General features: G+C 32.0%; 2 protein-coding genes across 5 annotated transcripts; both read left to right on the top strand.

Annotated features, from left to right (window-relative positions):
* The first annotated feature begins 457 nt into the window (after positions 1-457).
* On the top strand, positions 458-7,537 carry LOC109812568 (uncharacterized). 4 transcript variants are annotated; one of them, XM_083067799.1, is made up of 4 exons: positions 458-1,020; positions 1,974-2,345; positions 2,454-6,763; positions 7,050-7,537. In XM_083067799.1, exons 1-3 carry the CDS (start codon positions 907-909, stop codon positions 6,729-6,731), a joined length of 4,764 nt encoding a protein of 1,587 aa, XP_082923925.1. In that variant the 5' UTR covers positions 458-906; the 3' UTR covers positions 6,732-6,763; positions 7,050-7,537. The 4 variants fall into 4 exon arrangements, with proteins under 4 accessions (XP_082923925.1, XP_020232145.2, XP_029130065.2 ...); XM_020376556.3 differs by having other exon boundaries at positions 2,445-6,763; XM_029274232.2 differs by having other exon boundaries at positions 2,445-6,763; positions 7,011-7,537.
* Positions 7,538-19,419: 11,882 nt separating this feature from the next.
* On the top strand, positions 19,420-24,605 carry TBL22 (TRICHOME BIREFRINGENCE-LIKE 22). Its single transcript, XM_020376574.3, has 3 exons — positions 19,420-19,929; positions 20,196-20,485; positions 23,677-24,605. The coding sequence occupies exons 1-3, from the start codon at positions 19,656-19,658 to the stop codon at positions 24,460-24,462; spliced, it is 1,350 nt and encodes a 449-aa protein (XP_020232163.2). The 5' UTR covers positions 19,420-19,655; the 3' UTR covers positions 24,463-24,605.
* Positions 24,606-25,223: the final 618 nt, after the last annotated feature.

The raw sequence follows: 25,223 nt of genomic DNA, 5'->3' as shown, positions 1-25,223 counted from the left end.
TGACAAAGATTAAAAGAAACTTATCAATATAAATAAAAAATAAATTTTAAAATATATATATTAAAATTAAAAAATATAATAATGATAATAATAATTAGAGAAGATATTGTACATAAATTATAAATTATTAAATGTCATGTAATAAACTAATCATAAATTATTATATAGAGCGATAAAATTACGTTTACCTTATAGGCATAGAAATTAAATTGTAATAATTATAGTAAGTGGTAATTATATTGGATGATGTTAGAAAAATGAAAAGAGGTCCCATAGGAGAGAGAGAGAGTAAAGTAGACGCAGAAGGCAGAAGGCAGAAGGCAGAAGGCATGTGAGTCCGTAACGGAAGCAGCAAACGGTGTCGTTTAGCAGGCCCACGTCGTTTTAGGGTGGAATCGTGGCGATGAATAATGAAATTAATAATAATATAATATAATTTTAATTGTTATTCTTTGGTTGTGTTGTTCTCTCTCACTAATCTAATGAGATAGAGTGAAAAAATTTCCCAAAATTTGCTCTCAACAAAATCTGGGCGTAAGGCAAGGGCATCGCCCCCTTCTTCTCTCTTCTCTCTCTTCTTTTTCTCTCTCTATCTCGCGGTTCCTTCGCACAAAATCTCTGGATTTTGGCTATTTCCAGAGCGATCGATCGATCTGGAACGCGGAGAAGAACCTACCGCTTCGCAATTGCCAACCACACCCAAGTGAGCCCTAAAAAGTGAAAACCCCTCTCACTCCTTCGTCGATGGCGGATTCCAGGAGGAGATCTGCGACGCAGCGCCTGATCTAGGGTTTCCCCTTCGTTCCTCCGAATCTAGGGTTTCTCCGAGGCGTGCGAATTCGATTTCGAATTGATGTTTCTTTTCAGGGGCGAAGCTGGGATCGACTCGGAAGATGGAGGATTATTATGCATGGGTCCTGTCGTGAGGAGTGGAAACACAACCGGCACATGTGGCCTGTACCTGCTAACGCGACCACTGTAGCACCCATCGATTCTTCACCGTCTCAATTTATATCCAAAGTATATATACACATCTAACCGCCTTACGCGCTTTTCTTCTCGCTTCTCGATTCCGTGCGTTTTCGATTCGATTAATTCTAAATAAACTCTGCTGTTTTGTCACTTTTGTGTTTTTTGTTTTTGGTTTTGACCTAATTCTTTTTTGGTGTGATGAGAAAGGTTGTTATTGTCATCGGTTGTGGGTGTCTGTTTTTTTTTTTTTGATCTTAATCTAGATGAGATGCGGTCTTTGCTTTTGTTTTTGTTTTGGGGAATACTCGTTTTGTTGTTTTACGTGTAGGGTGTTTAGGGTTGTTGGCATTACTGGGGTTGTTTGTGCTTGTGATGTACTCTGGTTTCGGTTTCGTTTGTGTTTGTTTGAATGACGAAAATCTCGCCAGCGTTTGAGGGAAAGCTGTTGTTGTTTTCTTTGTTGACTTTGGTTTGGGATTCGTGGTTGTTGATTCGGGTATTTATTTTTTTGGAGCTGTATTGTAACTGTGTGTTGATGGTTGGATTGATTGTTTGGTACATTTTTGACTGGGGTTCATACTTTTTATCTCCGGTTTTCGGTGAAATCGGGAGAATATTTCTGCCTTATTGAGATTTCACAGGCCTACTGTGTTATTGAATGGATTATGGATTATTAAGCAGTGCAGGTAGTCAGTTGTGTTAGATGGTTGTTGTTTCACGACATAATTGTTCACTTGATGTGTTTCTGTCGGCGCCGGTGCCTAATTTTTTTTTTCCGCTCTTAGGTTTCTGTTGTATACTTTTAATTGCTGTTACCATTGTGTTTTTTCCCGTCAAAATGGATTATGGATATTGTCTCTGCTTACTACAGTGCTTTTCTTTTTTCTTCGTAATTTTATTTTATTTTTTTGTCATTTTATCTACACACTAATTACTTCTAAACTTGTCCTTTTGCTCGAATATATGTAGACTTATTTTATCACTGGGCATGATCATTGTAGGATGGACGCAAGATTCGTGCTGGTGATTGTGCACTTTTCAAGCCACCCAGGGACTCCCCTCCTTTTATTGGAATAATTCGCAAATTAACATTTGATAAAGAAGAAAGTCCAAGTTTAGAAGTGAATTGGCTTTACCGACCTGCTGATTTGAAGCTTGCCAAAGGAATTGTGCTGGAAGCTGCACCGAACGAAGTCTTTTACTCCTTTCATAAGGATGAAACACCTGCTGCATCATTACTCCATCCGTGTAAAGTCGCATTTCTTCGTAAAGGTGTTGAACTTCCTTCAGGGATATCCGCATTTGTCTGTAGACGAGTTTACGACATTGAGAACAATTGTTTATGGTGGCTAACTGATAAGGACTACCTTAATGTTAGTTTTCTTATCTCTCTCTCTCTGTCCACCTCTGTCTGTAAAATAATTGTGTGTAATGATTTTATTTATACATTTCTGATCTGCTGATGAATTCAGGAACGACAGGAAGAAGTTAACCAGCTATTAGACAAGACAAAACTAGAGATGCATGGGGCTGTGCAGTCAGGAGGCCGTTCTCCAAAACCCTTGAATGGTCCAACATCAACACAGTCATTGAAATCTGGTTCTGACAACATTCAAAATAGTTCTTCCTTTGGTGCACAGGGTAAGGGGAAAAAGCGAGAGCGGGGTGATCAAGGTTCTGATTCATCTAAAAAAGAACGGTTATTTAAGATAGAGGATGGAGATTCTGGTCAATTTAGACCGGAGAGCATGTTAAAGTCTGAGATTGCTAAAATTACTGATAAAGGTGGGCTTGTGAACTTTGAGGGAGTTCAAAGACTGGTACATCTTATGCAACCTGATAGTGCTGATAAAAAAATAGATTTGGCTGGGCGGATAATGCTTGTTGATGTAATTGCACTTACAGACCGGTATGACTGTCTTTCCTGGTTTGTACAGCTTAGGGGTTTGCCTGTGTTGGATGAATGGCTGCAGGAGGCCCATAAGGGCAAAATTGGTGATGGAAATATGCCTAAAGAAAGTGATAAGTCTGCTGAAGAATTTTTGTTAGCTTTACTTCGTGCATTGGATAAGCTTCCTGTGAACCTTCATGCATTACAAACCTGTAATGTGGGGAAGTCTGTCAATCAATTGCGTGTCCACAAAAATTCTGAAATTCAGAGGAAAGCTAGGAGTTTAGTAGACACATGGAAGAGACGTGTGGAAGCTGAAATGAATATGAATGATTCTAAGTCTGGTTCAAACCGCACTGTTTCTTGGCCAGCAAAGCCGGCAAATTCGGAGTCTCCTCATGTTGGAAATAGGAAAACAGGAGGATCATCATCTGATAGAGGATCATCATCTGATAATGTTGTGAAGAACTCAGCATTTCAACCCGTAATATCTAAAAATTCCCAATCTAAGTTAAGTGCTGGAGAAGCATTGTCCAAGTCCTCTTCATCTTCTACCTCTACTAAAACAATGATTGCCTCAGCAGGCAGTAACTCAAAAGATCAAAACAGTAAAGTCTTGGTTGGGGCCCCAACGTCAGATCTACCACTTACACCTATAAAGGAGGAGAAAAGCAGCAGTTCTAGCCAATCTCAGAATAACAGTATATCTTGTTCTAGTGAACATGCTAAAACTATTGGTTCTTGCAGGGAAGATGCGAAGAGCTCAACTGCAGTGTCAACAAGTGTGACCAAAATTCCTGGTGGTTCATCTCGAACTCGGAAGGCAAGCAATGGTCTACATGGGACTGGTGTTGCAGTAGTGCAGAAGGAGCACAGCTCTGCTAAAAGTTCATCTAGAAATTCACCATCTGAAAAAGTTTCACCAACTCTAGTGTCCCATGAAAAATCTGCTGACCAGCCCCCTACTGATCAAGGGAATAATCAGCGGTTGATTCTCAGGTTGCCAAACACTGGTCGCAGTCCTTCAAGGGGAGCTAGCAGCGGCTCTTTTGAAGAACCAGCTATCACATGCAGCAAAGCTTTGTCTCCTGCAGACAGGAATGATAATCTGGACAGAAGAGTGAAAACTAAAACTGACTGTTTGCTGGCCCATGTGTCAAATATGATGAATGATGCATCTGATGCTAATGAAGCTCTGATTGGTGCTGACGAAAGTAAGGGATCTCCAACGGTTGAGGAGCGATGCAGGGCAAATGAAGATGGTGATAAAGTAGCTGAAACGTCGAAACCTAGTTTGCCATCTGGGTTTGTTTCCAGATCAGGGCAGACTTATGATGCTTCTTTAAGTCCCATGAATGCATTAGTTGAAAGCTGTGTGAAAATTTCTGAAGCAAGTGCATCTGTGTCCCTTGGAGATGATGGGATGAACCTACTAGCTACTGTGGCTGCAGGGGAAATATCCAGATCTGAAAATGCCTCACCTTTGGCATCCCCTGAGAGAAAGTCTCCTGCTATTGATGAATTGAGCTCTGACAATGATTCCAAGTTAAAACATTCTGGTGAAGCAGCTGTGCGCGCTCTTGGACAATTGGATGGTGGACTTACTGGAGAGCATCTTTTGAATACAGTTGATTCATTACAGATCAAAAATGATTTGAGGCATCCTGCTACTGCAGTCTCACATGGTATTTCAGGGGATGGTGAAACCATTTCACCCAGTTGTGCAGAAAAAACTGGTGATGGTAGAACTCAGATAATTATCTCCCCAACAGATTTGTTACAAAATGCTGAAGGTCCATGCATACGGCCAGAAACTAAGGAGGATACTTCTGAAACTATGTTGCTAGCTAAAAATGAGACTAATGCAGATTCTGGATGTTCAGACTCTAAATTGAAGTCAAGGTCTTCCTCTTTAAATGATCAGAAAGTTGGTCACTTGAATGAGGAAATCATCGAGAACGAGAAAATGTTGGTTTCAAAAGATGTTGCTAGTTCTGAGGCTAAAGATGAATTAGGTGAAAAACATCCTGAGTTATCCGCATGTGTTGATAATGAGGACCCTATTAGTGAAGAAATGGCAACAGGTACAGGTATGCTAGTGCAAAAAGCTTCTCCAGTTGCAGAAAACTATGAGTCTACATATTTTAAAAAGGAGTCACCTGCTTCTGGTAATGCTTTAATGGTACCCAGGGATGAAAATGCTGATGACATGAAGTCAGTTGTGATTGAGCCTGATGAAAGACGAATGGAGCAGGATTCATCCGTTTCAGATGATGTTAATGAATGTGCTGAAGATACTATGGACAGAGAAGAGGCCAATGGTCAGTGTTCTGGCTCAACAGTTCACCCAAATTTATCAACAATGCCTAGAAAAGAGAATGAAGTGTCCAAGGCATGTGAGCATAAGCTGGATGCAAATCAATCTGAGGTTGCAGGAGAGAAGCATCCACGTTCTGCTGCTGGGTCTGATGCTGCTGTTAAGTTGGACTTTGATTTGAATGAAGGCTATCCTGTAGATGATCTAAGCCAAGGGGAGATTGCTAGACAGGAAGATCCAATCACATCATCTGCAGTTCATCTTCCTTGCCCATTGCCTTTTCCCATTTCGTCCATCTCTGGGGCCTTCCATTCTTCAATTACAGTGGCATCTGCTGCCAAAGGGCCAGTTGTTCCACCTGAAAACCCATTGCGGATTAAGGGGGAACTTGGATGGAAAGGGTCTGCTGCTACAAGTGCATTCCGGCCTGCTGAGCCTAGGAAAAATTCTGAGACACCATCTACTAATGATATTCCTTCCGTTGATGTCACTTCTATCAAACAGGGTCGCCCTCCCTTAGATTTTGACTTAAATGTGGCTGATGAAAGGAGTTTCGAAGATGATGGTTCACGTGGTTCATTAGAATCTGGACCACTTGATCGTAGCGCCGTTGGTCTTGATCTTGATTTGAACAGGGTTGATGAGACTCCTGAAATTGGTACTTTCTCTATAAGCAAAATGGATATTCCTTTACCAAGTAAGCCTTCACTTTCCAGTGGGTTATCTAATGGTGGAAGTGTCTCAAGAGACTTTGATTTAAATAACGGGCCAGGTCTTGATGAAGTTGGCAGTGAAGTCCCAGCACGTAGTCAGCAGATGAAAAGTACTATACCATTCCCATCTGCTGTTCATTGCACGAGAACTACTAACGCTGAATTTGGGAATTATTCTCCATGGTTTCCTCCAGGCAATTCTTATTCTGCAATTACTGTCCCGCCTCTTCTGTCTGGTAGAGGGGAGCAGAGTTATGTAGCTGGTGCTGGGGCACAACGGATAATGGGTCCCACAGGTAGCACTTCTTTTGGTCCTGAAATCTACAGGGGACCAGTGCTTTCATCCTCTCCAGCTGTTGCTTATGCACCTACTACACCTTTTCCATATCCAGGATTTCCATTTGAAACCAACTTTCCATTATCTTCAAACTCCTTTTCTGGTTGTTCAACAGCTTTTATGGATTCCTCAACTGTGGGTGGGCTATGCTTTCCTACCATGCCCTCGCAGCCAGTTGGGCCTGGTGGTGTTGTTTCATCCTCGTATCCCCGTCCATATGTTATGAGCCTCCCTGGTGGTACAAGTAATGTGATTCCTGACAGCAGAAAATGGGGAAGTCAAAGTCTGGATCTTAATTCAGGCCCTGGTGGTATCGATACGGAACGAAGAGATGATAGACTGCCTTCAGGGTTGAGGCAAATGTCTGTTCCCAATTCACAGGCCTCGATGGAGGACCACTTGAAGATGTTTCCAATGGCAGGTGCATTGAAAAGAAAGGAACCTGATGGTGGATGGGATGGAACTGAGAGATTAAGTTACAAGCAACCTTCATGGCAATAGGATCATGGCTCTTCAATGCAAATATTTAAGAGGTGAGCCATTGTGTTATTTCATGTTGTAAGTGAGCCCAAGTAGTTCTGTTGCGTCATAGTTTGCTATGTACTAAACATTTTAAATCTGATATCATCTTTTATATTGGAAACTTCTTTTTACTCTGACTTCTATTTTTGTTAAAAAAACAGTTCTCTATATATGAATTTATGTCTGTATTGGGTCAATTTTGGTTTTATTGGTTGTATATTTCTGTGATGCATTTTCCTTATTCAATTTAGTGTTTAGGACTTGAAATGTATTGAAGCTGTAACTGTTCTGACGCAGCTACTATGGAATGTCCAAAAGATTGAGGATGATATTTGAGTGTTGAGCCATGGACAATGAGCAGAGATGCTACCCTTGCTGCTGATGTGCCTCTTCATTTCTGACTTGATAAAGCGATCAGAGCCTCTGATGCAGTTGTTTTGTATGAATCTGCTGCTCCCAGATTGTCGCTTGCAGATAAGTTTTTTCCTGTGTAGATATCTAACCGAAACAGCAGGTGTGATAATGCCGCCTAGAATCAGAGAAATTGGCATCAAGTGTTTGACTGTGACTGTTCTGCAACAGCACCGAGCCCAATCCATTCTCGAGCATTTGGAAGGAGAGGATTGGATGTATGAACTGGCTATAGGCTTGAGGCCAGTTTGTCTTCTTTAAATCATTTTTTTTTCCAACTTTTGTTACATATATAGTTATTGCTGTAGTCTTGACTTTCGAATTTTGTCACTTATCACATTCTGGTTATTGATATATGCACAGGTTAGCCACCATGGCCAATGTGTCACTTCTCTCTTTTTGTTATCTCCCTGCACTTGCCGTTTTCCTTTTGGTTTTTGAATTCTTCCTGTTATACGGTGCCTTCGTGTTTCTAGCTACAGCATACTTTCGTGATTCGGTAACGTTCATTAGAATAGATTGACGTTATTTCCTTGAAAAAATGAATTGTACTTGGTCACCATGCCTACAAAATGACATGATTCATGCTCCTTCGAAACAAGAGTTTCTCTTTAGCCAAGTGTTAAATTCGTTGAAAGGAAATATCAAACTTTTAGTTTGTGATTATTTTCACGAGTTGGAGATGTTAAGAATACAGTTGTTCCTGGACAGTTGAAAACACGAACAATATGCCTAATTGTGGCACGCTTCTAGTTATATCAAAATGTAAAAGATAAAATAGTACTTGTGTTTACTTTGATGTTGATTTTTTTTCCTATTCTTTCCTACAGTCTGTTTGCTCAGCAATTGTGTTCTCTGAAAATCACTACAAATCACTTACAAGATAAGATGCTTGAGATGAGCATTGGCATTTCAGAACTTGGAAATAGCTTTTCCATCGGCTTAAGTACATAACTTGAGTTGTTCTGATGGTGGGGCTTTATTTGATGGTTTTATTTCTGCGCTATCAATTATTTACCAGTTGATGATGAGGCGTGCGGCATCTTACCTTGTCTAATATAACAAATCGTAAAAGCGAAGGGCAAGCAACTTAATTATACTATTTAATGTAGAACCGTACAATATTAGATGTATCGTCTGTAAGTACATTTTGAGAGTTTACTTGATGGTAAGGAACAATTTTTTTTATAAGACTTATTTTAATTTATTATGATCGAAGTAGTTTTTCTTTTTGTTTCTTTTTAATTGTCAATTTTTTTAAGGTTTGTTTTTATTTATTTGATGCTTTAAAAGTTTAAAACAATATTAAACTTTACTTTCTATTTAATTTTAAATTAATTTACACGTTCACATATGATAATTGGTATGCATTAATTGTGGAATAAATATGAAAAAGATATAATACAAGCTCCATAATCATTTTATAGAGAATAAAATAATTTATTGTATTCATTAGTTTGCTTATAAAACCTTTAAACAACTACTAAAAAACCCGAGAGTTAATAACATCAATTTTGTTTTGTAACTATCCCAATATCAATGAGATATTTACTAGTAAGAGAGGTTCATAACTTTGGATGATAAGAAAACAGGAGAGAAAGTGATTATGGTAGTAATGAGGGTGGTAGAAGTAACAATGATAGAAAATTAAGGAGAACAGTGTGCTGTGGGGGAGGGTATAAAGAAAGAAATATGGTATACTCTTTTACTTTCTAACCTAATTCATAGGGTAAAATTTAAACTAATAAATATGTTCGGTAAGCTAGTAGATATGCTAAATATAGAAGAAAATATCACAATATTAGACAAATTGTACCATTTAATTTTATTTATAATGATTTGCATTTATTTTTAAACATCTATTGTGTCGTTTAATTCAAGAATTATGTTCGTTTCTGTATATTATATTATAGTAGCATCAAAATTTTATGATTTTTTTTCCTGTTTTGAAAAATTATATTTATTTTACAATGTTCTCTTATTCATCACTCTTATTATTAGGAAAAAATTGATTTTACACATATTAAAGAAATTAGTTATTTATAATAAATTTTACTAATTACATAATATTTTTTTTTTCTAAATTGTTCTTGTTATAAATGTTAAAAGAAGTAGTGTAACTCAAAATGTCATGCATTAAAGAAGGGGTATTTTAGGAAGAATATTATTAAATGAGACAAGAATAGTTAATATTTATTTATATTTAAAAATATAATTTTTTTTATTATAATAGAGAACAAAGAATAAAAACAGTATATATATATATATATATATATAATATGTTTCCACATGAAAATGTTTTTTACTCATTTTTTTTATTTTTAAAATTTAATATAAAGAAAATAAAATATGATTTTATTTTTAAAACTATTCGAAATATATTACTTTTCTCTCTTAATTAATACACACATCTATCTCTTAACCAAATAAAATGTATTCTCTGTACTACTTCTCTTTCATAATTAATATTATTTAGGCTTAATTGCACTTTTGGTCTTCCTAAAATGCCGGAGTAATTTTGGTCCTTATAATTTGAATAGTTTAACTTTGGTCCATAAATTTAAATAATGGGCAATTTTAGTCCCACAAACAATTTACCATCCAAAATTTAACAGATGTTAATAATGTGAATTTTATGCTAAATAAACATTAATTATATATCATTTATTTCTTACATGTCAAATTATTTAATATTCAAAATTTAAATTCAAATAATATTAGAAACAAAATGAAAAGGGTATTGATATCAATCGCAGTGAGAATTTTTCACTAAATTAGAATTTTTTTTTAAAAAAATTTACCAAAAAAGCACCTATACCAATTTATTTATCAAAGTAACACCTTTCACTGTTCACGTTCAGAATTCGGTTCCCGGGGAATCGAATAATAAGCTGTTATTTTTTTTTTTTTTTGCATTTTGAATCTGAGCATGATGTAAAACTGGATCTAGAATGACCTGTTCTCCTTTCAGAATGACCCGTTCTCCTTGCAGCACTTGCAGAACGGCCTGTTCTCCTTTTAGAATGGGTCGTTCTGGATGTAAAAATACACACATGACGATGGATCAAAACGGGCCGTTCTGCTTGGAGAACGGGTCGTTTCAGTTGCAACATTAACACGTATAAGAAAGAGAAATATAAAATAAATGAATTTAAAATTTGAATATTAAATCATTTGACATGTAAAAATTAAATAATATATAATTAATGTTTATTTAGCATAAAATCCGTATCATTAACGTCTGTTAAATTTTGGACGGTAAATTTTTTGTGGGACTAAAATTGTCCATTATTTAAATTTATGAACCAAAATTAAGCAATTCAAATTATGAGGATCAAAATTACTCTTACACTAAATTAGGAGAACCAAAAGTATAATTAAGCCTATTATTTATTCTCCTAACCAATTACATACATATATGTTAAAGAATTTATAGCTAATGTATTCCATCAAATTTATAAAAATATTTTAGTATGAAGGTAGTATTATTTATTGGCGTAAAATAATTATAGAGGGTACGGAGGTGGGAGGGATAGGAATACATAATATTATATCTCATGACTTATTAATTTGTAATTGAATGTCTATGAGATATAAGGTCGAAATTAAATGCTGCCTCGTACCATACTCACAGCAAGGTGGCTTTTGACTTCTGACACTCTATGATGTCAGTGTCCAATAAGTGAGAAAGGAAAACGATACTCTTTACTTTACAATTTAAAACCCAAACTCAAAAGAATGTTGGCTAACCACTAGGCGTCTTTCGTTTACGGATACGAGTACGAAAATGAAATGAATTTAACTCGCGGGGACGGGAATAAATATCATAAAATCCGTACCCGAACCGCTCCGTTGTCACCTTAATTTTCAGTCACAAATAACATAATTACAGAGACTGCTTATTATTGTACCTAAATTAAATGTAATAAGAGACCAAATTTCAATCTCTACTTTATATATAATCACAAATTAGAGAATCTCATTTTTTACTGTTTGAGATTTTTCTGCGTGGTCTCTAATTGAAATATAAATAAATATTATAAACTTATTGTACTATTTTTGTATTTTTATATGATATATTTTATTTATAAAAAATAGTAAGGTAATAAAATTATTTATATAATATAATGATATAATATAATAATTTTTTTTAAAACATAGAAAGATAATAATATTAATACTATCATAATTTAAAAGTATTTATCTTTGTTATTATCACTAAGAGCATTTCCAATGGAAGCAACTCATTTGAGTTGCTTCATGCATTAAAAAATGAAAAAAATGGTCTTCAGTGTACCATGTCAGTATTAAGCAACTCAAACACAAATTTACTCCAATTGTAAGAAACTTTAAGAAATTCAACTTTTAGAATTTTTTTTCTAATCATTTATGAACCAAATTTAAATTTTTATTAAAAAGGATAATTATACTACAATGAAAGAAAATAAATTACAAGAAAAAAATGCACAATAAGTAGATATTAAAAATAAAATAAAGCAATAGTAAATACATAAACATTATACGAAATTAATTTTCATCATTATTATTTTCAAAACGTTCTTAAATATGTTCAATAAGATCTGCTTGAAATCTGGTAAGGAACGGTTGCTTGAGGAAACAACTCTCTCTTCTTCAAGCAAGTCATGTTGCCACGTTAGAGTCGTCCAATAGCAATAAACCGGAGCTTGAGTTGTTTCATGGAACAATCAACTCTCATTGAAGTTGCTCTAACACCCTATCATTATTGTTATTATCATAAATACTACTATTATTATTATTATTAATATCATTAATATCACTATTTATTATTAATAATAACTAAGTCTACATTTTTATTATTAGTATTTTTAAAATATTTATTATTTTAATTATGATTTTTATTATCAACTTAAAATATAAGGATATCCACACATATATATATATATATATATATATATATATATATATATATATATATATCACTTCACTCACAATATGTAATTAAGAATAACTATGTAGCGTGAAAATATTTTTATGAATTTATCTTTAATGGGAAGCTTTCAATTTTTTTTTCCAATAAGATAAATTTTAAAAATTTTCTTAACTTCTTATTTATTTTAGTTAGTTTTTATTAAATGTATTTGTAATTAAAATTTAATATTTTTAAAATAAATTATAAATAATTAAATATAATTTTGTACAATAATATAAATTGTTAATCGCAAATTAAAATATAATTTATATGTTTAAAAATATTTATTTATATAAATTTTAAATACAATATAATTTATATATTTAAATATAATATTAATTTACATAATTTATTATAAATTTTAGTAATATATCATAAAAATTTGGCTGGATAATACACATACTAAAATACTAATTAGTATTATCTTTTAATATTATGTTTTGCATTTACACTATACAAACAAGTAAAATATGGAATTAAATAAATATATTTTTTGTCTTTGCTATTTTAGTTATTTATAAATAAAACTCAGTTTTATAATAAATAAATTTAGACTAACCTTTTTTTTGTTGTTTAAACACAACAAAAACAATAAATATAAATCAATAAATGGTAAATAAATAAATAAGAATAACATAGACAATAAATTAAATAATTAAAAAATAAATATAACACATAATCATATTTAATATTTAAATCTTATTTTAATAGAATTTTATATATTTAATAAAATTATTAGTTCATTGACTTTCCTCTTAACTCATTTAATTTTTTTTTAATGAAACCTATCCTCTCAACTCTTTGGAAAATCCTCATGATCTAGATGAAAAACCGTCGGTTGTTATATTTAAGAGTATTTATGAATTGAACTTTTAAAATATTTAAACCGAATTGATCCATTTTATGAAAATGAATCGATTAACTTATTTATTTTTTTATAAAGTAAATCGCTTCAATTTTTTTTTTAAATATGGATTATTATTTTAAACTAGTTTAATTCGGTGTTGTTATTCATTTTATATATATGTATGGATCGATTTTTGGTTTGGTTATGGATGGATTTGACTACTTTGCACATCCTTAACTGCATAGCTTCCTTAACTGTAGAGTGGTTACAAATTCCAGTATATTTTATATATATATATTTATTGTAAAACTATTCATAATTAATAATTAATATAATTAATATTTTATTATAACTAATATTTATTTATTTATTATAAAACTCATAGGGAAATAATACTTTAGAAAAATTGTTTGCTAGAGAGAAATATTACTTGAGAAGTTGTTCCTTTAAATGTTGTTTATATTTATTTAAAACTATCTATAATTAATAATTTTTATTTTATTTTATTATGTTGTTGAAATTTCAATTTTTTTATAATTAATTTTTTTGTTGAGAAATCTCGAGAGAAATAATGTTTCAAGATATTCTTTTTGAAAAACATATATAATACTTTAGAAGTTGTTCATTTATTTTTAATTTATATTTATGTTAAAACAATCCATGAATAATAATATTAATATTTTGTTATGGTATTTTTTACAATATTATTTATATTGTTACAATTTTAATTTTCTATAATTAATTTTTTTAAGTTAATTTTCATTATAATTTTTTTATATATGAAATATTATTTATGTTAATTTTGAGAAAGAAAATTCAGCATAATTTATTTATTTATATATCACATAACAAAAAATAAATAAATTTCAGTTACAATTCCCTATTTGTGAACTATTTTTTTTATGGAAGATATTTTTAACTTCATCATAAATTCTCTTTACAATAATTTTTCATTTTTTCATATTATTTACATGCAACAATTTCTCTTCATAAAATTATTTTTCTCATGAGATTTCCCAAAAAAAAAAAATTAATTGTAACAAATTGAAAGTGTAATGGCATTTAACAATTACAGTTTTAATTTTAATTATTAAATGCCATTATGATAAAATAATAGTCATTCCTTTTAAAAATATCATGAAAAAAATAATATTATAAAGATAAATTATTGCATGCAGATAATATGAAAAAAATTATTGTATGAAGAATTTATGACAAAGTTGTTTATTTATTATAATTTAGATAAGATAAATTATTAATGTGATTTTTTTACATGCTCAATAAATTAAAATTATTTTAGATATATTTAAAATTTGATAAATTTTATACATAACTATTTATAATTGAATAATAATGTTAAAATATTTATATTATTAATATGTTTTTATTTAAATTTATAATTTTCTATATTATTTGATATTATAATATGATTTTATTTGAAGTTGTTTTTATGCTTCAAACGAATGGTCTAGCACAAGAAGGAGAATGATCAAGCTTCAGACGATACATCCAAAGTCAAACAAAAAGCCAACTTAAGTATCAAACAAGGCCAAATAAGGAACCAGACAAAAGTGGGTTAAGCACCGGATGAAGTCTATACAAAACATCAGACGATCAAAAGATAGACGAAAACTCAACACATACAAGACAAATCATACTACCAGTCGTAGGTCAACCAAGTATCATATGATGGAAAATATAAGACGAAGCGTACCACCAGTCGAAGTCTTGAAGTATCAAATGAAAGGCCAAAACTAGCATCAAACAAGACTAAATCAAGAACAAGACGAAAGCTTTAAGGATCAGACGAAACAAAGACAAATGATAAACGAAACAAATGATAGATGGAATATGAAATGTGCGCTAGATGATAATGAATCAAATATCAGACGAAGGTGTGTCAAGAACAACCTAGAGCACAATACAAAAACTCAGATGAAGGCTGGTCAAAGATCAAAAGAAAGTCAACAACATATCAGATGAAGGACAACACAGACTAAAAAGTATTCCCGACGGAAACAAAGTCTGTCCATCTACAATGACTGACCAGACCAAAGAAAGTCAAAGCATTAATGACAAATGCTCAGATGAAGATCAAGACGTGAGATGCACATGGACTATTAGACGTAGACGAAGACTGCCATACAAGGATTTGAAGAATCAAGTCTCAAAGGACAAATCAGGCATCGTCTACGATCATATAAAAGCTTTCAACATGATTGCGTGATTAAAGGAAGAGAAGAAGAAAAAGGAAAGCACACCAAAAGTAAAAACATGCATGTGTCATAAAAAGTACATTACTTTTTTAGATAAGGACAACGCTCTACAGCTACGATGACCAGAAAAAGACAAAAAGTTCCTAGGTCTCAACTAAAGTCAGACACTACTACTAACAAACGTAGAAGACTTCACCCAACGTCTATAAACAGGAAGCAACATTTAATGCAAAGATCTTGTGCATTAAATGAAAGATCGAACTAGTCATGAATGACTATATCTGCTTCAACGGACACTTACAACGGGCAAATTTTACAAGACTATATATATCACGACTTCAAACCTTGAAAGGTTGGCTTTGGCGTTGAAAAAGAGTGATATCAAGCCCATGAAATAACGAAACCAGAGACAGAGCTTATAGAGTCAAATCTACAATGATGTATTTATCTTTGTAGACTAAGGAGTTCTGAGTGTAACTTAGGAACATGAACCTTAGTGAGTGTAGTCATTTTTGTATCCTCTTTGTGAGAGTAAACCACACACTCAATCTTTGTAAAACTAAGGTTGTGTGAGTGTACAAACATCTGTATCCTCTCTGTGAGAGTAAACCAAACACTCAAACCAAAATCATCTATCATACATTTGTAAAGCTTGAAGAGGCTAGGGAAAAAATACTTGTAAAGCCTGGAGAGACTTGTCAAAGAATACTCACTACGAGCCAGAAGTGGCTGAACAAAGAATACTAGCGTTGACGTGTGAAGTTAGCGGGCTAGGAGGTAGTCGATAATAATCACTGAGAGCCAAAAGTGGTTGAACAAAGAATACTAGCGCTGACAAGTGAAGTTAGCGGGCCAGGAGGTGGTTGATAATACTCACTAGGAGCCAGAAGTGGCTGAACAAAGAATACTAACGCTGACGAGTGAAGTTAGCGGGCCAAGAGGTGGTCGATAATACTCACTGAGAGCCAAAAGTGGCTGAATAAAGAATACTAGCGTCGACGAGTGAAGTTGACGAACCAGTTGTGGTTGATAATTCTCGGGGAACTAGAAGTGGTTTAAGAATACTAGCGTCGACGGGTGAAGTTGACGAACCAAGAGTGGTTGATAATACTCGGGACCAAGAGTGGTCGAGAATACTCACTATGAGTCTGAAGAGGCTGATCAAACAATACTTGTACTTCATTGAATATCTCTAGTGGAACTCTTCAATTGAAGGAGACAAGACGTAGCTCAGTCTGAGAGAACCAGTATAAAATTCTTGCACTGCTTATTTATATTTCAGACGCAATTTCCCTTAACTGTTAAATCACATTGAGAACTTCGTCCATAACTTATCCTTTACTATAATTATCTTCAGACGAAAACTACACCTTTTTAATTTATCATCCTAAGAAACAATTTTCGTTTAAGAAATACTTTTCGTGTGTAGACGATAAACTTTCAAACGAAAAATTCCTTGTTGAGCAAATCCTGCAAAGTTCTTTTAAGAACTTAAAATAACATTTTTACTGGATGAAGAAGGAGTCCCTTGCGAAAACGTTTTTAAAATTTCTTTGCTCACACTTACACATATTCAACTCCCTTCTACGTGGTTTTTTGCTAACTTCAAGAAATTGTTCTTTTAAATGATGTTTATATTTATTTTAAAACTATCTATAATTAATAATTATTATTTTATTTTATTATGTCGTTGAAATTTCAATTTTTATAATTAATGTTTTTTTTTGAGAAATCTCGAGAGAAATAATGTTTCAAGATATTCCTTTTAAAAAACATATATAATACTTTAGAAGTTGTTCATTTTTTTTAATTTATATTTATGTTAAAACAATCCATGAATAATAATATTAATATTTTGTTATGGTATTTTTTACAATATTATTTATATTGTTACAATTTTAATTTTCTATAATTAATTTTTTTAAGTTAATTTTCATTATAATTTTTTATACATCAAATATTCTTTATGTTAATTTTGAGAAAGAAAATTCAGCATAATTTATTTATTTATATATCACTTAAAAAAAATTCTGTTACAATTCTCTATTTGTGAACTATTTTTTTTATGGGAGATATTACTTATAATAAAGCAAATAACTTCATCATAAATTCTCTTTACAATAATTTTTCATTTTTCATGTTATTTAAATGCAATAATTTGTCTTCATAATATTATTTTAATTTTCTCATGAGATTTCCAAAAAAAAAAATAATTGTAACAAATTGAAAGTGTAATGGCATTTAATAATTCCAGTTTTAATTTTAATTATTAAATATCATTATGATAAAATATTAGTCATTCTTTTGAAAAATCTCATGAAAAAAATAATATTATAAAGATAAATGATTGCCTGCAGATAATATGAAAAAAATTATTGTATGCAGAATTTATGACGAAGTTGTTTATTTATTATAACTAAGATAAGATAAATTATTAATGTGATTTTTTTACATGCTCAATAAATTAAAATTATTTCAAATATATTTAAAATTTGATAAATTTTTATACATAACTATTAATTGAATAATAATATTAAAATTTTTATATTATTAATATGTTTTTATTTAAATTTATAATTTTCTATATTATTTGATATTATAATATTATTTAAATTTAATTTTTATATAATGTTAATGTATACTTTTTACACTATTATTTAATTAAAATTATGGTAGGTATGAATTTTAAAATAATTATTGTAAAAATTAAAAAATCTATGATACATACATGTTAATTTGTAATTGAATAATAAAAAAAAAATTTAAGTATGTTTTTATTTTCTTTATTATAAAGTAATTTATTTTTGATCTCTAAAATTTAAAATTGATCCTCTTAGTTCATTTAATATGAAAAAAAATCTAATTTCAACCTCTTTACTAAATTGTTCTTGGTGAATCTGCAAAAAAAAAAATAAATAATAATTTACCTATATTTAAATTTAACTCAACTAATGATCCACAACTAATTAAATTTGTTCATGTATAGGTGATCTTGATAGAATAAAATAATATTTTATTTTAAAATTATATTAACTAAAATATCAATATTAAAGTTGAGAAATAAAATAAATTTATTATAAATTTTATAAATTTAAGAAACTAAAAGTAAATTTAAGGATAACATAAAATATCTTTACGCTATTTATATATAAACTATTTTTTCATATTATTTTTCTTTCTGTCTCTTTTATTACATCAAACCTTTTACCCTAAATTTCATTATCTTTCCTCTTATTCTTAAAATAAATCATACAAATTCAATGTAAAAAAAAAAAAAAATTTCATTGAATTTTAACCAAACATGTAGCACAAAAAAAAGGGTCAAAGCATAAAGCTTTAGATTGCTGGTTGATCTTCTGATCCACCCTTTGTCACATGGCATGTGAGAAAGTGGAGTTAGAGAAGTAGTCTTAAGCCTTACACTCTTAATTACAGTTATAGAACCATCCATGACCATATTCATTCACCACCAACACAGTACCAAAAGTGCAGGGTTTGTGCCGTGAAATTAGGGTATATATGGGACTGGTCCACCCCAACAATATCACATGCAATGCTTAATTGTACCTTGACATGTGTCATATTCATTCTCATGTGTACAAGTACTTCCACTCTTTTGCCTTTCTCTTTCACAAGTATTCTGCTTTCCACAAACAATAATATTTCTCAAATACCAACAAAACAATAATCATCTGGATCATCTCTTTTTCAGGCTTGCCAAGAATTGTCTTGCATATAATTTAATGATTTCTAAAAAATTTATGATAAAATTAGTAGTCAGAAAATATTTTTTTTACCCCACATATAAGGTGTTATATCCTTGTTGATACTATACCAAATCCGGGCTAAAAGTTAAAGAAACAAAAATAATATTTTTTTTAAGTCATTAATGACTTTCAACATATTAAGATATTATTCCATCGTTTATACATATTTTTTTTTAGATATTCTTGCCTAATTGACTAATTAAAAATCTTTCTGAATATGATTTTAAAATTAATTTTTTTTAGTAATCACGTTATTGATACGAAAAAATAATAATTAATTATTATGAATGTCAAAAAAATTTTTTATCATAAAGATAATTTATAATTAAATAATATTTAATATAAACTCTTTAGTACCAAATTTGGTAGAAAAAAAATAATTAAACAAGAAAACGAGCATTTCTTGCTAGAAAATAGATCAAGGAAAACAATTTTTGCCTATGTTTTCAATCTTGGTTTTTCCAAATCAGCAACGCGTAGAAATGGTATAGAATAAGATTATTGATTATTGATGAGAGTATTATTTCCATTTCAAGATATCCCCAAAGTTTCAGAATGGCAGTTACAAATTCATGAACATATTGACACCAAATTTTCTATTATGATTTTGGATTCTCATGGTTCTCTCACATTGAACAAAGCCCCACTTTTCTCACACTCTCTCTCTCTCTCTCTTTCTCTCAAAGTGTCAGAGGGGTGTTAGAGAGGAACATGAAGACATCCAGTACGATGTTTCAGGACAAGCAGTACCATCATAATCATAACAAAAGGGAGAGATGGCTGACCATAGGGAAGGGGGTCCCTTTTGTCTTGATATCTCTCTTAATGGCATCCGTTTTCAGTTTGTTCTTCCTCTATGCTCCAAACCCCTTGACCCTCACACCCCATCATGGCCATGACATGTTTGAAAAACCCTCTCAAAAGCAACAACAACAACAAGAACATGCTACCACAACAAATGTTCCATCATCCAAACCACCAAATGGTATGTTTCAAATTTATCACATCCATGACCATGATCAAGGTTTTAGAAAAATAAAATCCGTGATTACAATTTCGGCCGCAATGTTATTAAGGTTTTCGTATCGGTCTTCAATTTTCCCACTATATCAAGAATTGTACGAAATTCAGATCGTAATCACAATTTAAAATCTTGATTGTGATTATGATTACCCTTTATGCGTGGTAATTTGATTTTCCGGTTTTCAATTTCCCTTTCATAAATTTGTGTTTATATTTTTTATGGGGCAGAACAGAAAACATGTGACCTTTCTAAGGGTCATTGGGTACCGGATTTGGAAGGGTCATCATCCTATTACACCAATTCAAGCTGCACCACAATCCCTGAAAGCAAAAACTGTTTCAAGCATGGGAGAGAGGACAGTGATTTTCTGAAATGGAAATGGAAGCCAGAGCAATGTGAGCTTCCTAGGTTCGACCCCAAAACTTTCCTCCACATGGTTCGTGGCAAGAAAATGGCTTTCATTGGTGACTCTGTGGCCAGGAACCATTTTGATTCCCTCATCTGTCTCTTGTCACAGGTTAGTACCTAATAGTAATTACTGAAATTCTATGTTGTTACTTTCGGAAATTTAATAGTTTTGGTATTGCTATCGAATATCTCTCTTATAGTAATTACAATATAATTTTTTCTCTCTCTTTCTTTTGGCATGTTAAAACTCATTTAACTATTGCATAAATAACAATACCAAAACATTTGTAACTCTAGTGGTCTAATGATGGGAGATTGGATTAGCATGTGTAAGATTTTAGATTCGAATTTTGTTCTCATGATAAAAAAAAAAAATTGTCACTTTAGTAATTAAGAGCTAAAATTTTTCCCGTGTTTGATACTCAATTATTGTCAAGTATATCGTTCTTTTACAAGTTGCACACTCAAGTGACACAATTTTGGCTTTGGTGGAGTTGGAATTCTTTGCTTGCATAAAAAGGGGAATGTGATTCTTGTAAACGAAATCAAAGGAACAAGGGAAAGGCAGAGAAAGCAAAAATATACTTGAATGTGACACCACACGTATAAATGTCTCTCACCACACAATTTTTTCTTCTTCTCTTTTGTGTTTGACTAATGTAATTGAGAGGTTATTTTTTTCTGCCGTGATAATAGTTAGATAGTGCTTTTTGACAAGTGACTATTTCAAACTTTGGCCTAGGAAGTGTTGGGTATTAACAAAAAAAAGAAAGTAAAAGAGAGGAAAAAAAAGTGTGCTTAAGAAGTTTTAAGTCATTTTCACTAGTTTAAAAGTTTTTTCAATTAGATTTATTTAGTAAAGAAGCTTACTTTAGTACTTTATATCATTTCAATAGTTTTTTATTTAACACATCATGTAGCATTTGAGCTTAAAACTCTTTTTTTTTCTTTTCATTTTTAATATCATTATCTTACACAGTTCCTTCATTTAAGTTCTTTTACATCATTTTACACTTATTTTTCAGTTTCTGAGTTTGTTTAACCACACACTTTTAAATCAATTAATTATCTTGGCTTGTCAACTTCCAATTTCAACTAGTAATGTCGTTTTTCAATTAACTTTTTATCTTCTAAATAAATTTTTAATTTGAAATTACTTTATCTGCTAGTTCTGTCTAATACTCTAAAATTAATACTCATCTAACGACGTTGCGTAAGAATTAACAAGCAATGTGTGAAGATAGTAAAGTGGGATACAAGGTAAAACAGAACACAGCTAAAGGCAAAGCTCAGCCAGAGATTATTGTTTATTAATTATATTTAGTGGATGTCAATTTTATTTCTTTGTTTGGTGGTGGGAATGATTTGTGTACAACTTTTAAAGGGTTGATTATTTCTCAAAAATAGCTGCTGATTATGTTTAATTGGCTACAACCCCTTTTTAGAACAATCATCGGATATATTAGAATAATTCTAATCCTCAACAATTCTTTTTAATATTTTTCTCAACTATTTAAACTTTTTTTCTATTTATGATCTAGTAATAAATTCTTAAATATTTTAAAATGAAGTATTCAATATATTTTGAATTCTTAAAATAATAATTACTTTTAATTATTTAATCATTTATTAAATTCCTTAACCACTGCCTTTACAAACTTCTTAGCAAATATTATTTTAACTATAAGTATTACGTGTTTTTGTTATTTGTTTTAATTTAATACACAGAAATAATAAAAGAAAGACATACAACTGCTTGTTATCAATACATTGACTTTAGAAAGTCCCATTTAGATATTTTAGACAACTTGGGGAATAAAGTTATGGGACATGCAATGCAAGTTCAAACTCCGAAATATACTCCCCTCGTTCAGAGACAAGGACAGAGGAATTTGACAGTAGAAAAGTGTAAGAGCTAAGCTACGTACTCACTCGTGTAAATACTAAATAGTCTCTGTTTTTCATCAAAACCGATGGTTGGGTTGGGTCAATTAGAATGTCTTCATGTTAGAGAAACTAGTAACTGTGCTGTTAGAGAAACTAGTATTTAATTATGTTAATTAGAATTTTTTTTATTGGCAACTTTCTATGCACAAAAAATTATATCCTTTTTCTTGTCCAATTTGTTTTATATCTTCAAATCTATATGCAAGTTTATTATTATAACTTTTTAGTGAATAAAGAGGGCTGTATGCAAGTTTATATATAATAATATCATCAAGAGATGATTTACACATTAAAAAACATATACCTCTGTAAAATTATTATTTTCCTACTATTATTGCTATATTTAATTTGATTAAGTCAAAGAATCTGTCCCAGCACTTCGTGATTGGGATCTGATTTGGTTCGTGGAATACCATAATGTCATGTCAACATCATTAGCATGACACCAATAGTTGAAAATACACGGGTTCTTGTCCCTCTTATTGCTTTCTTATATTTTCCTCTCGCGACATGGAAATGATAATTTTGGAAGAAATAAACTAAGAAAGGAACAATGGAAGACTAGAATTTTCATTTTTATTACATTATAAATACATAATTGACATTTCTCATTTTTATTAATTACATTATATATTAATTATATAAATTATTTATCTTTTTTTTTTTTTTAATCTTGTTCTGAGTATCTTCAAGGGTGGATGCCAGCCATTTTGTAATGAACTCGCATAATAAGCTTAAACGTTAATAAAAGCTTTTATACATCTACCTATCTAGAGTTTTTTTTTTTTTTTTTGAAAACTTGCATGGTATAAACATCTCAATAACTTGGTAGATAATAGCTTTGTTCAACATTTATGTTATTTCTATTTTTTTCTTTTACATGTTGATCTTATATCTCATTCTCTTTACTGTTAGTGATAAATAGATATGCAAAAGTTATGGATAGAATCCAACCAACTCTAATACCATGTGAATAATACAAACATAAAAGAAAAAAGAAGATGAAAGAAGAGAGTGCAAAGGGAGATGAGAAAGGGTTTAGCATATTTCAATAATATAATAACAATCACATATAAGAGTGAAGAGAATCGGATATATATAAAACCAACTTGCAAAACACTGAACTACTCAGATAAAAAAGTAGAAATAATATAAATATCCAACAAGTCTATTATCTACCACAGTATAAATATCTCGATAACATTATTCTTCTTTTCCTTGTTACATCATATACTTATCATATGTATTCCTTTATCCACTTGTCTATTAGCTCAAGGGGATTTGGTTACCCTGCAATAGATTTTTCATGTATTTACAGAGTTGGTAAATACTTGTTTGTTTGAAACTTTGCAGGAAGAGAGTCCAAAGGACCTTTACAAGGACTCAGAAGACAGGTTCCGGAAGTGGTATTTTCCCATGCACGACTTCACCCTGACGATGCTGTGGAGCAGGTTCCTGATAGTAGGCACAGAGAGAATGGTAAATGGCACAAACTTCAGCGTTTTCGACATGCAGCTGGACAAGGTTGACGAAGATTGGGCCACACAACTCCCCCACCTAGACTACGCCATAATCTCCGACGGCCACTGGTTCTTCCGAGTCATGCACCTCTACCAAGCCCAGAGCCTCTTAGGCTGCGTCTACTGCGACCAGCAAAACCTCACACACTACAACCCCGACTTCACAATAAGAGCAGCCTTCAGAACAGCCTTCAAGCACATCAATGCATGCAAAGAATGTGCCAAGGTGGTGACAGTGATGAGGACTTTTGCACCAGCACACTTTGAGAATGGTTTTTGGAACACTGGAGGGTACTGCAATAGGACAGGTCCTGTGAGTGAGGGGGAGGTGGACTTTGGGAAGTTTGATTGGGAAGTGAGGAATGTGCAGATGGAGGAGTTTGAGAAGGCAAGGAGAGAGGGCTTGGAGGGAGGGCTAGGGCATAGGTTTGAGGTGGTGGATGTGGCTAGGGCTATGCTGATGAGGCCTGATGCGCACCCTGGGGAGCATTGGGGGAACAAGTGGATGAGGGGTTACAATGATTGCACTCACTGGTGCATGCCTGGGCCTGTTGATATGTGGAGTGAGTTGCTGCTTGCTGTCATCAAAAAGCATCATCATGTTGGGGTTTCAACTTAGCTAGCTAGGATCAAACTAAACATCATTTACATATATACATGATTCATTAGGGTCATACTTAATTTTATGTGTAGTTAGAAACACAAAGGTAGCAGAGTATACATTCTTTTCCTTGGTACATAATAACAGTGTTGCCTTCATTATATCACATGTTTTGAAATTTGAGGCACAAGTTGCAATTGTAGTTGCTAGTACCAAATCTGTTATTTACGTCACAATTTTGTCGTTGAAAAATGAAAAATTTGACGTAAAAATAATGCGGTGACATTTTTAAAATTTAAACCAAATTTTTTACGTCAGACACTACTAAGTCTGACGTAAAATTTAAAAGCTACGTCGGTCCTCTATATAGTCCGATGTAGATTTAAAAATTTACGTCGGACCTCGTAATGTCTGACGTAAAAACCTTGTTATATCCCCTTCCCCTTATTCATTTCTTCGCGCGCACTCTAGGGTTTTTTGAAGAACGTTCAGGCGACCTCCGACGACGAGTTTCTATGCATGCTGGGTGTTTTCGGTGACGTTGAACGGCGGCAACGGTGGTGGCGACGTCCACGTCCATTCATCATTGCAGATCATTTTATCTGATTGTATTAAAGTTTTGGTGCGCGTCTTGCTTAAGTTAGCGGTTAAGGATACTCGAAGGTGTTGGGATTCAAGGTTAGTGCAAATAGATTGGATTGGAGGATATTTTTGAACTTAAACATTGTTTGTGTGTGTTATTTTGGAGAATTTATGGTTATTTCGTAGGTATATTTTTT

Source organism: Cajanus cajan, chromosome 2, assembly GCF_000230855.2.
Source record: "Cajanus cajan strain Asha chromosome 2, NIPB_CcT2T_4, whole genome shotgun sequence".
Taxonomy (NCBI): domain Eukaryota; kingdom Viridiplantae; phylum Streptophyta; class Magnoliopsida; order Fabales; family Fabaceae; genus Cajanus; species Cajanus cajan.
The sequence above is the reverse complement of the archived record's forward strand: the minus strand, read 5'-3'. Positions and strand labels throughout refer to the sequence as shown.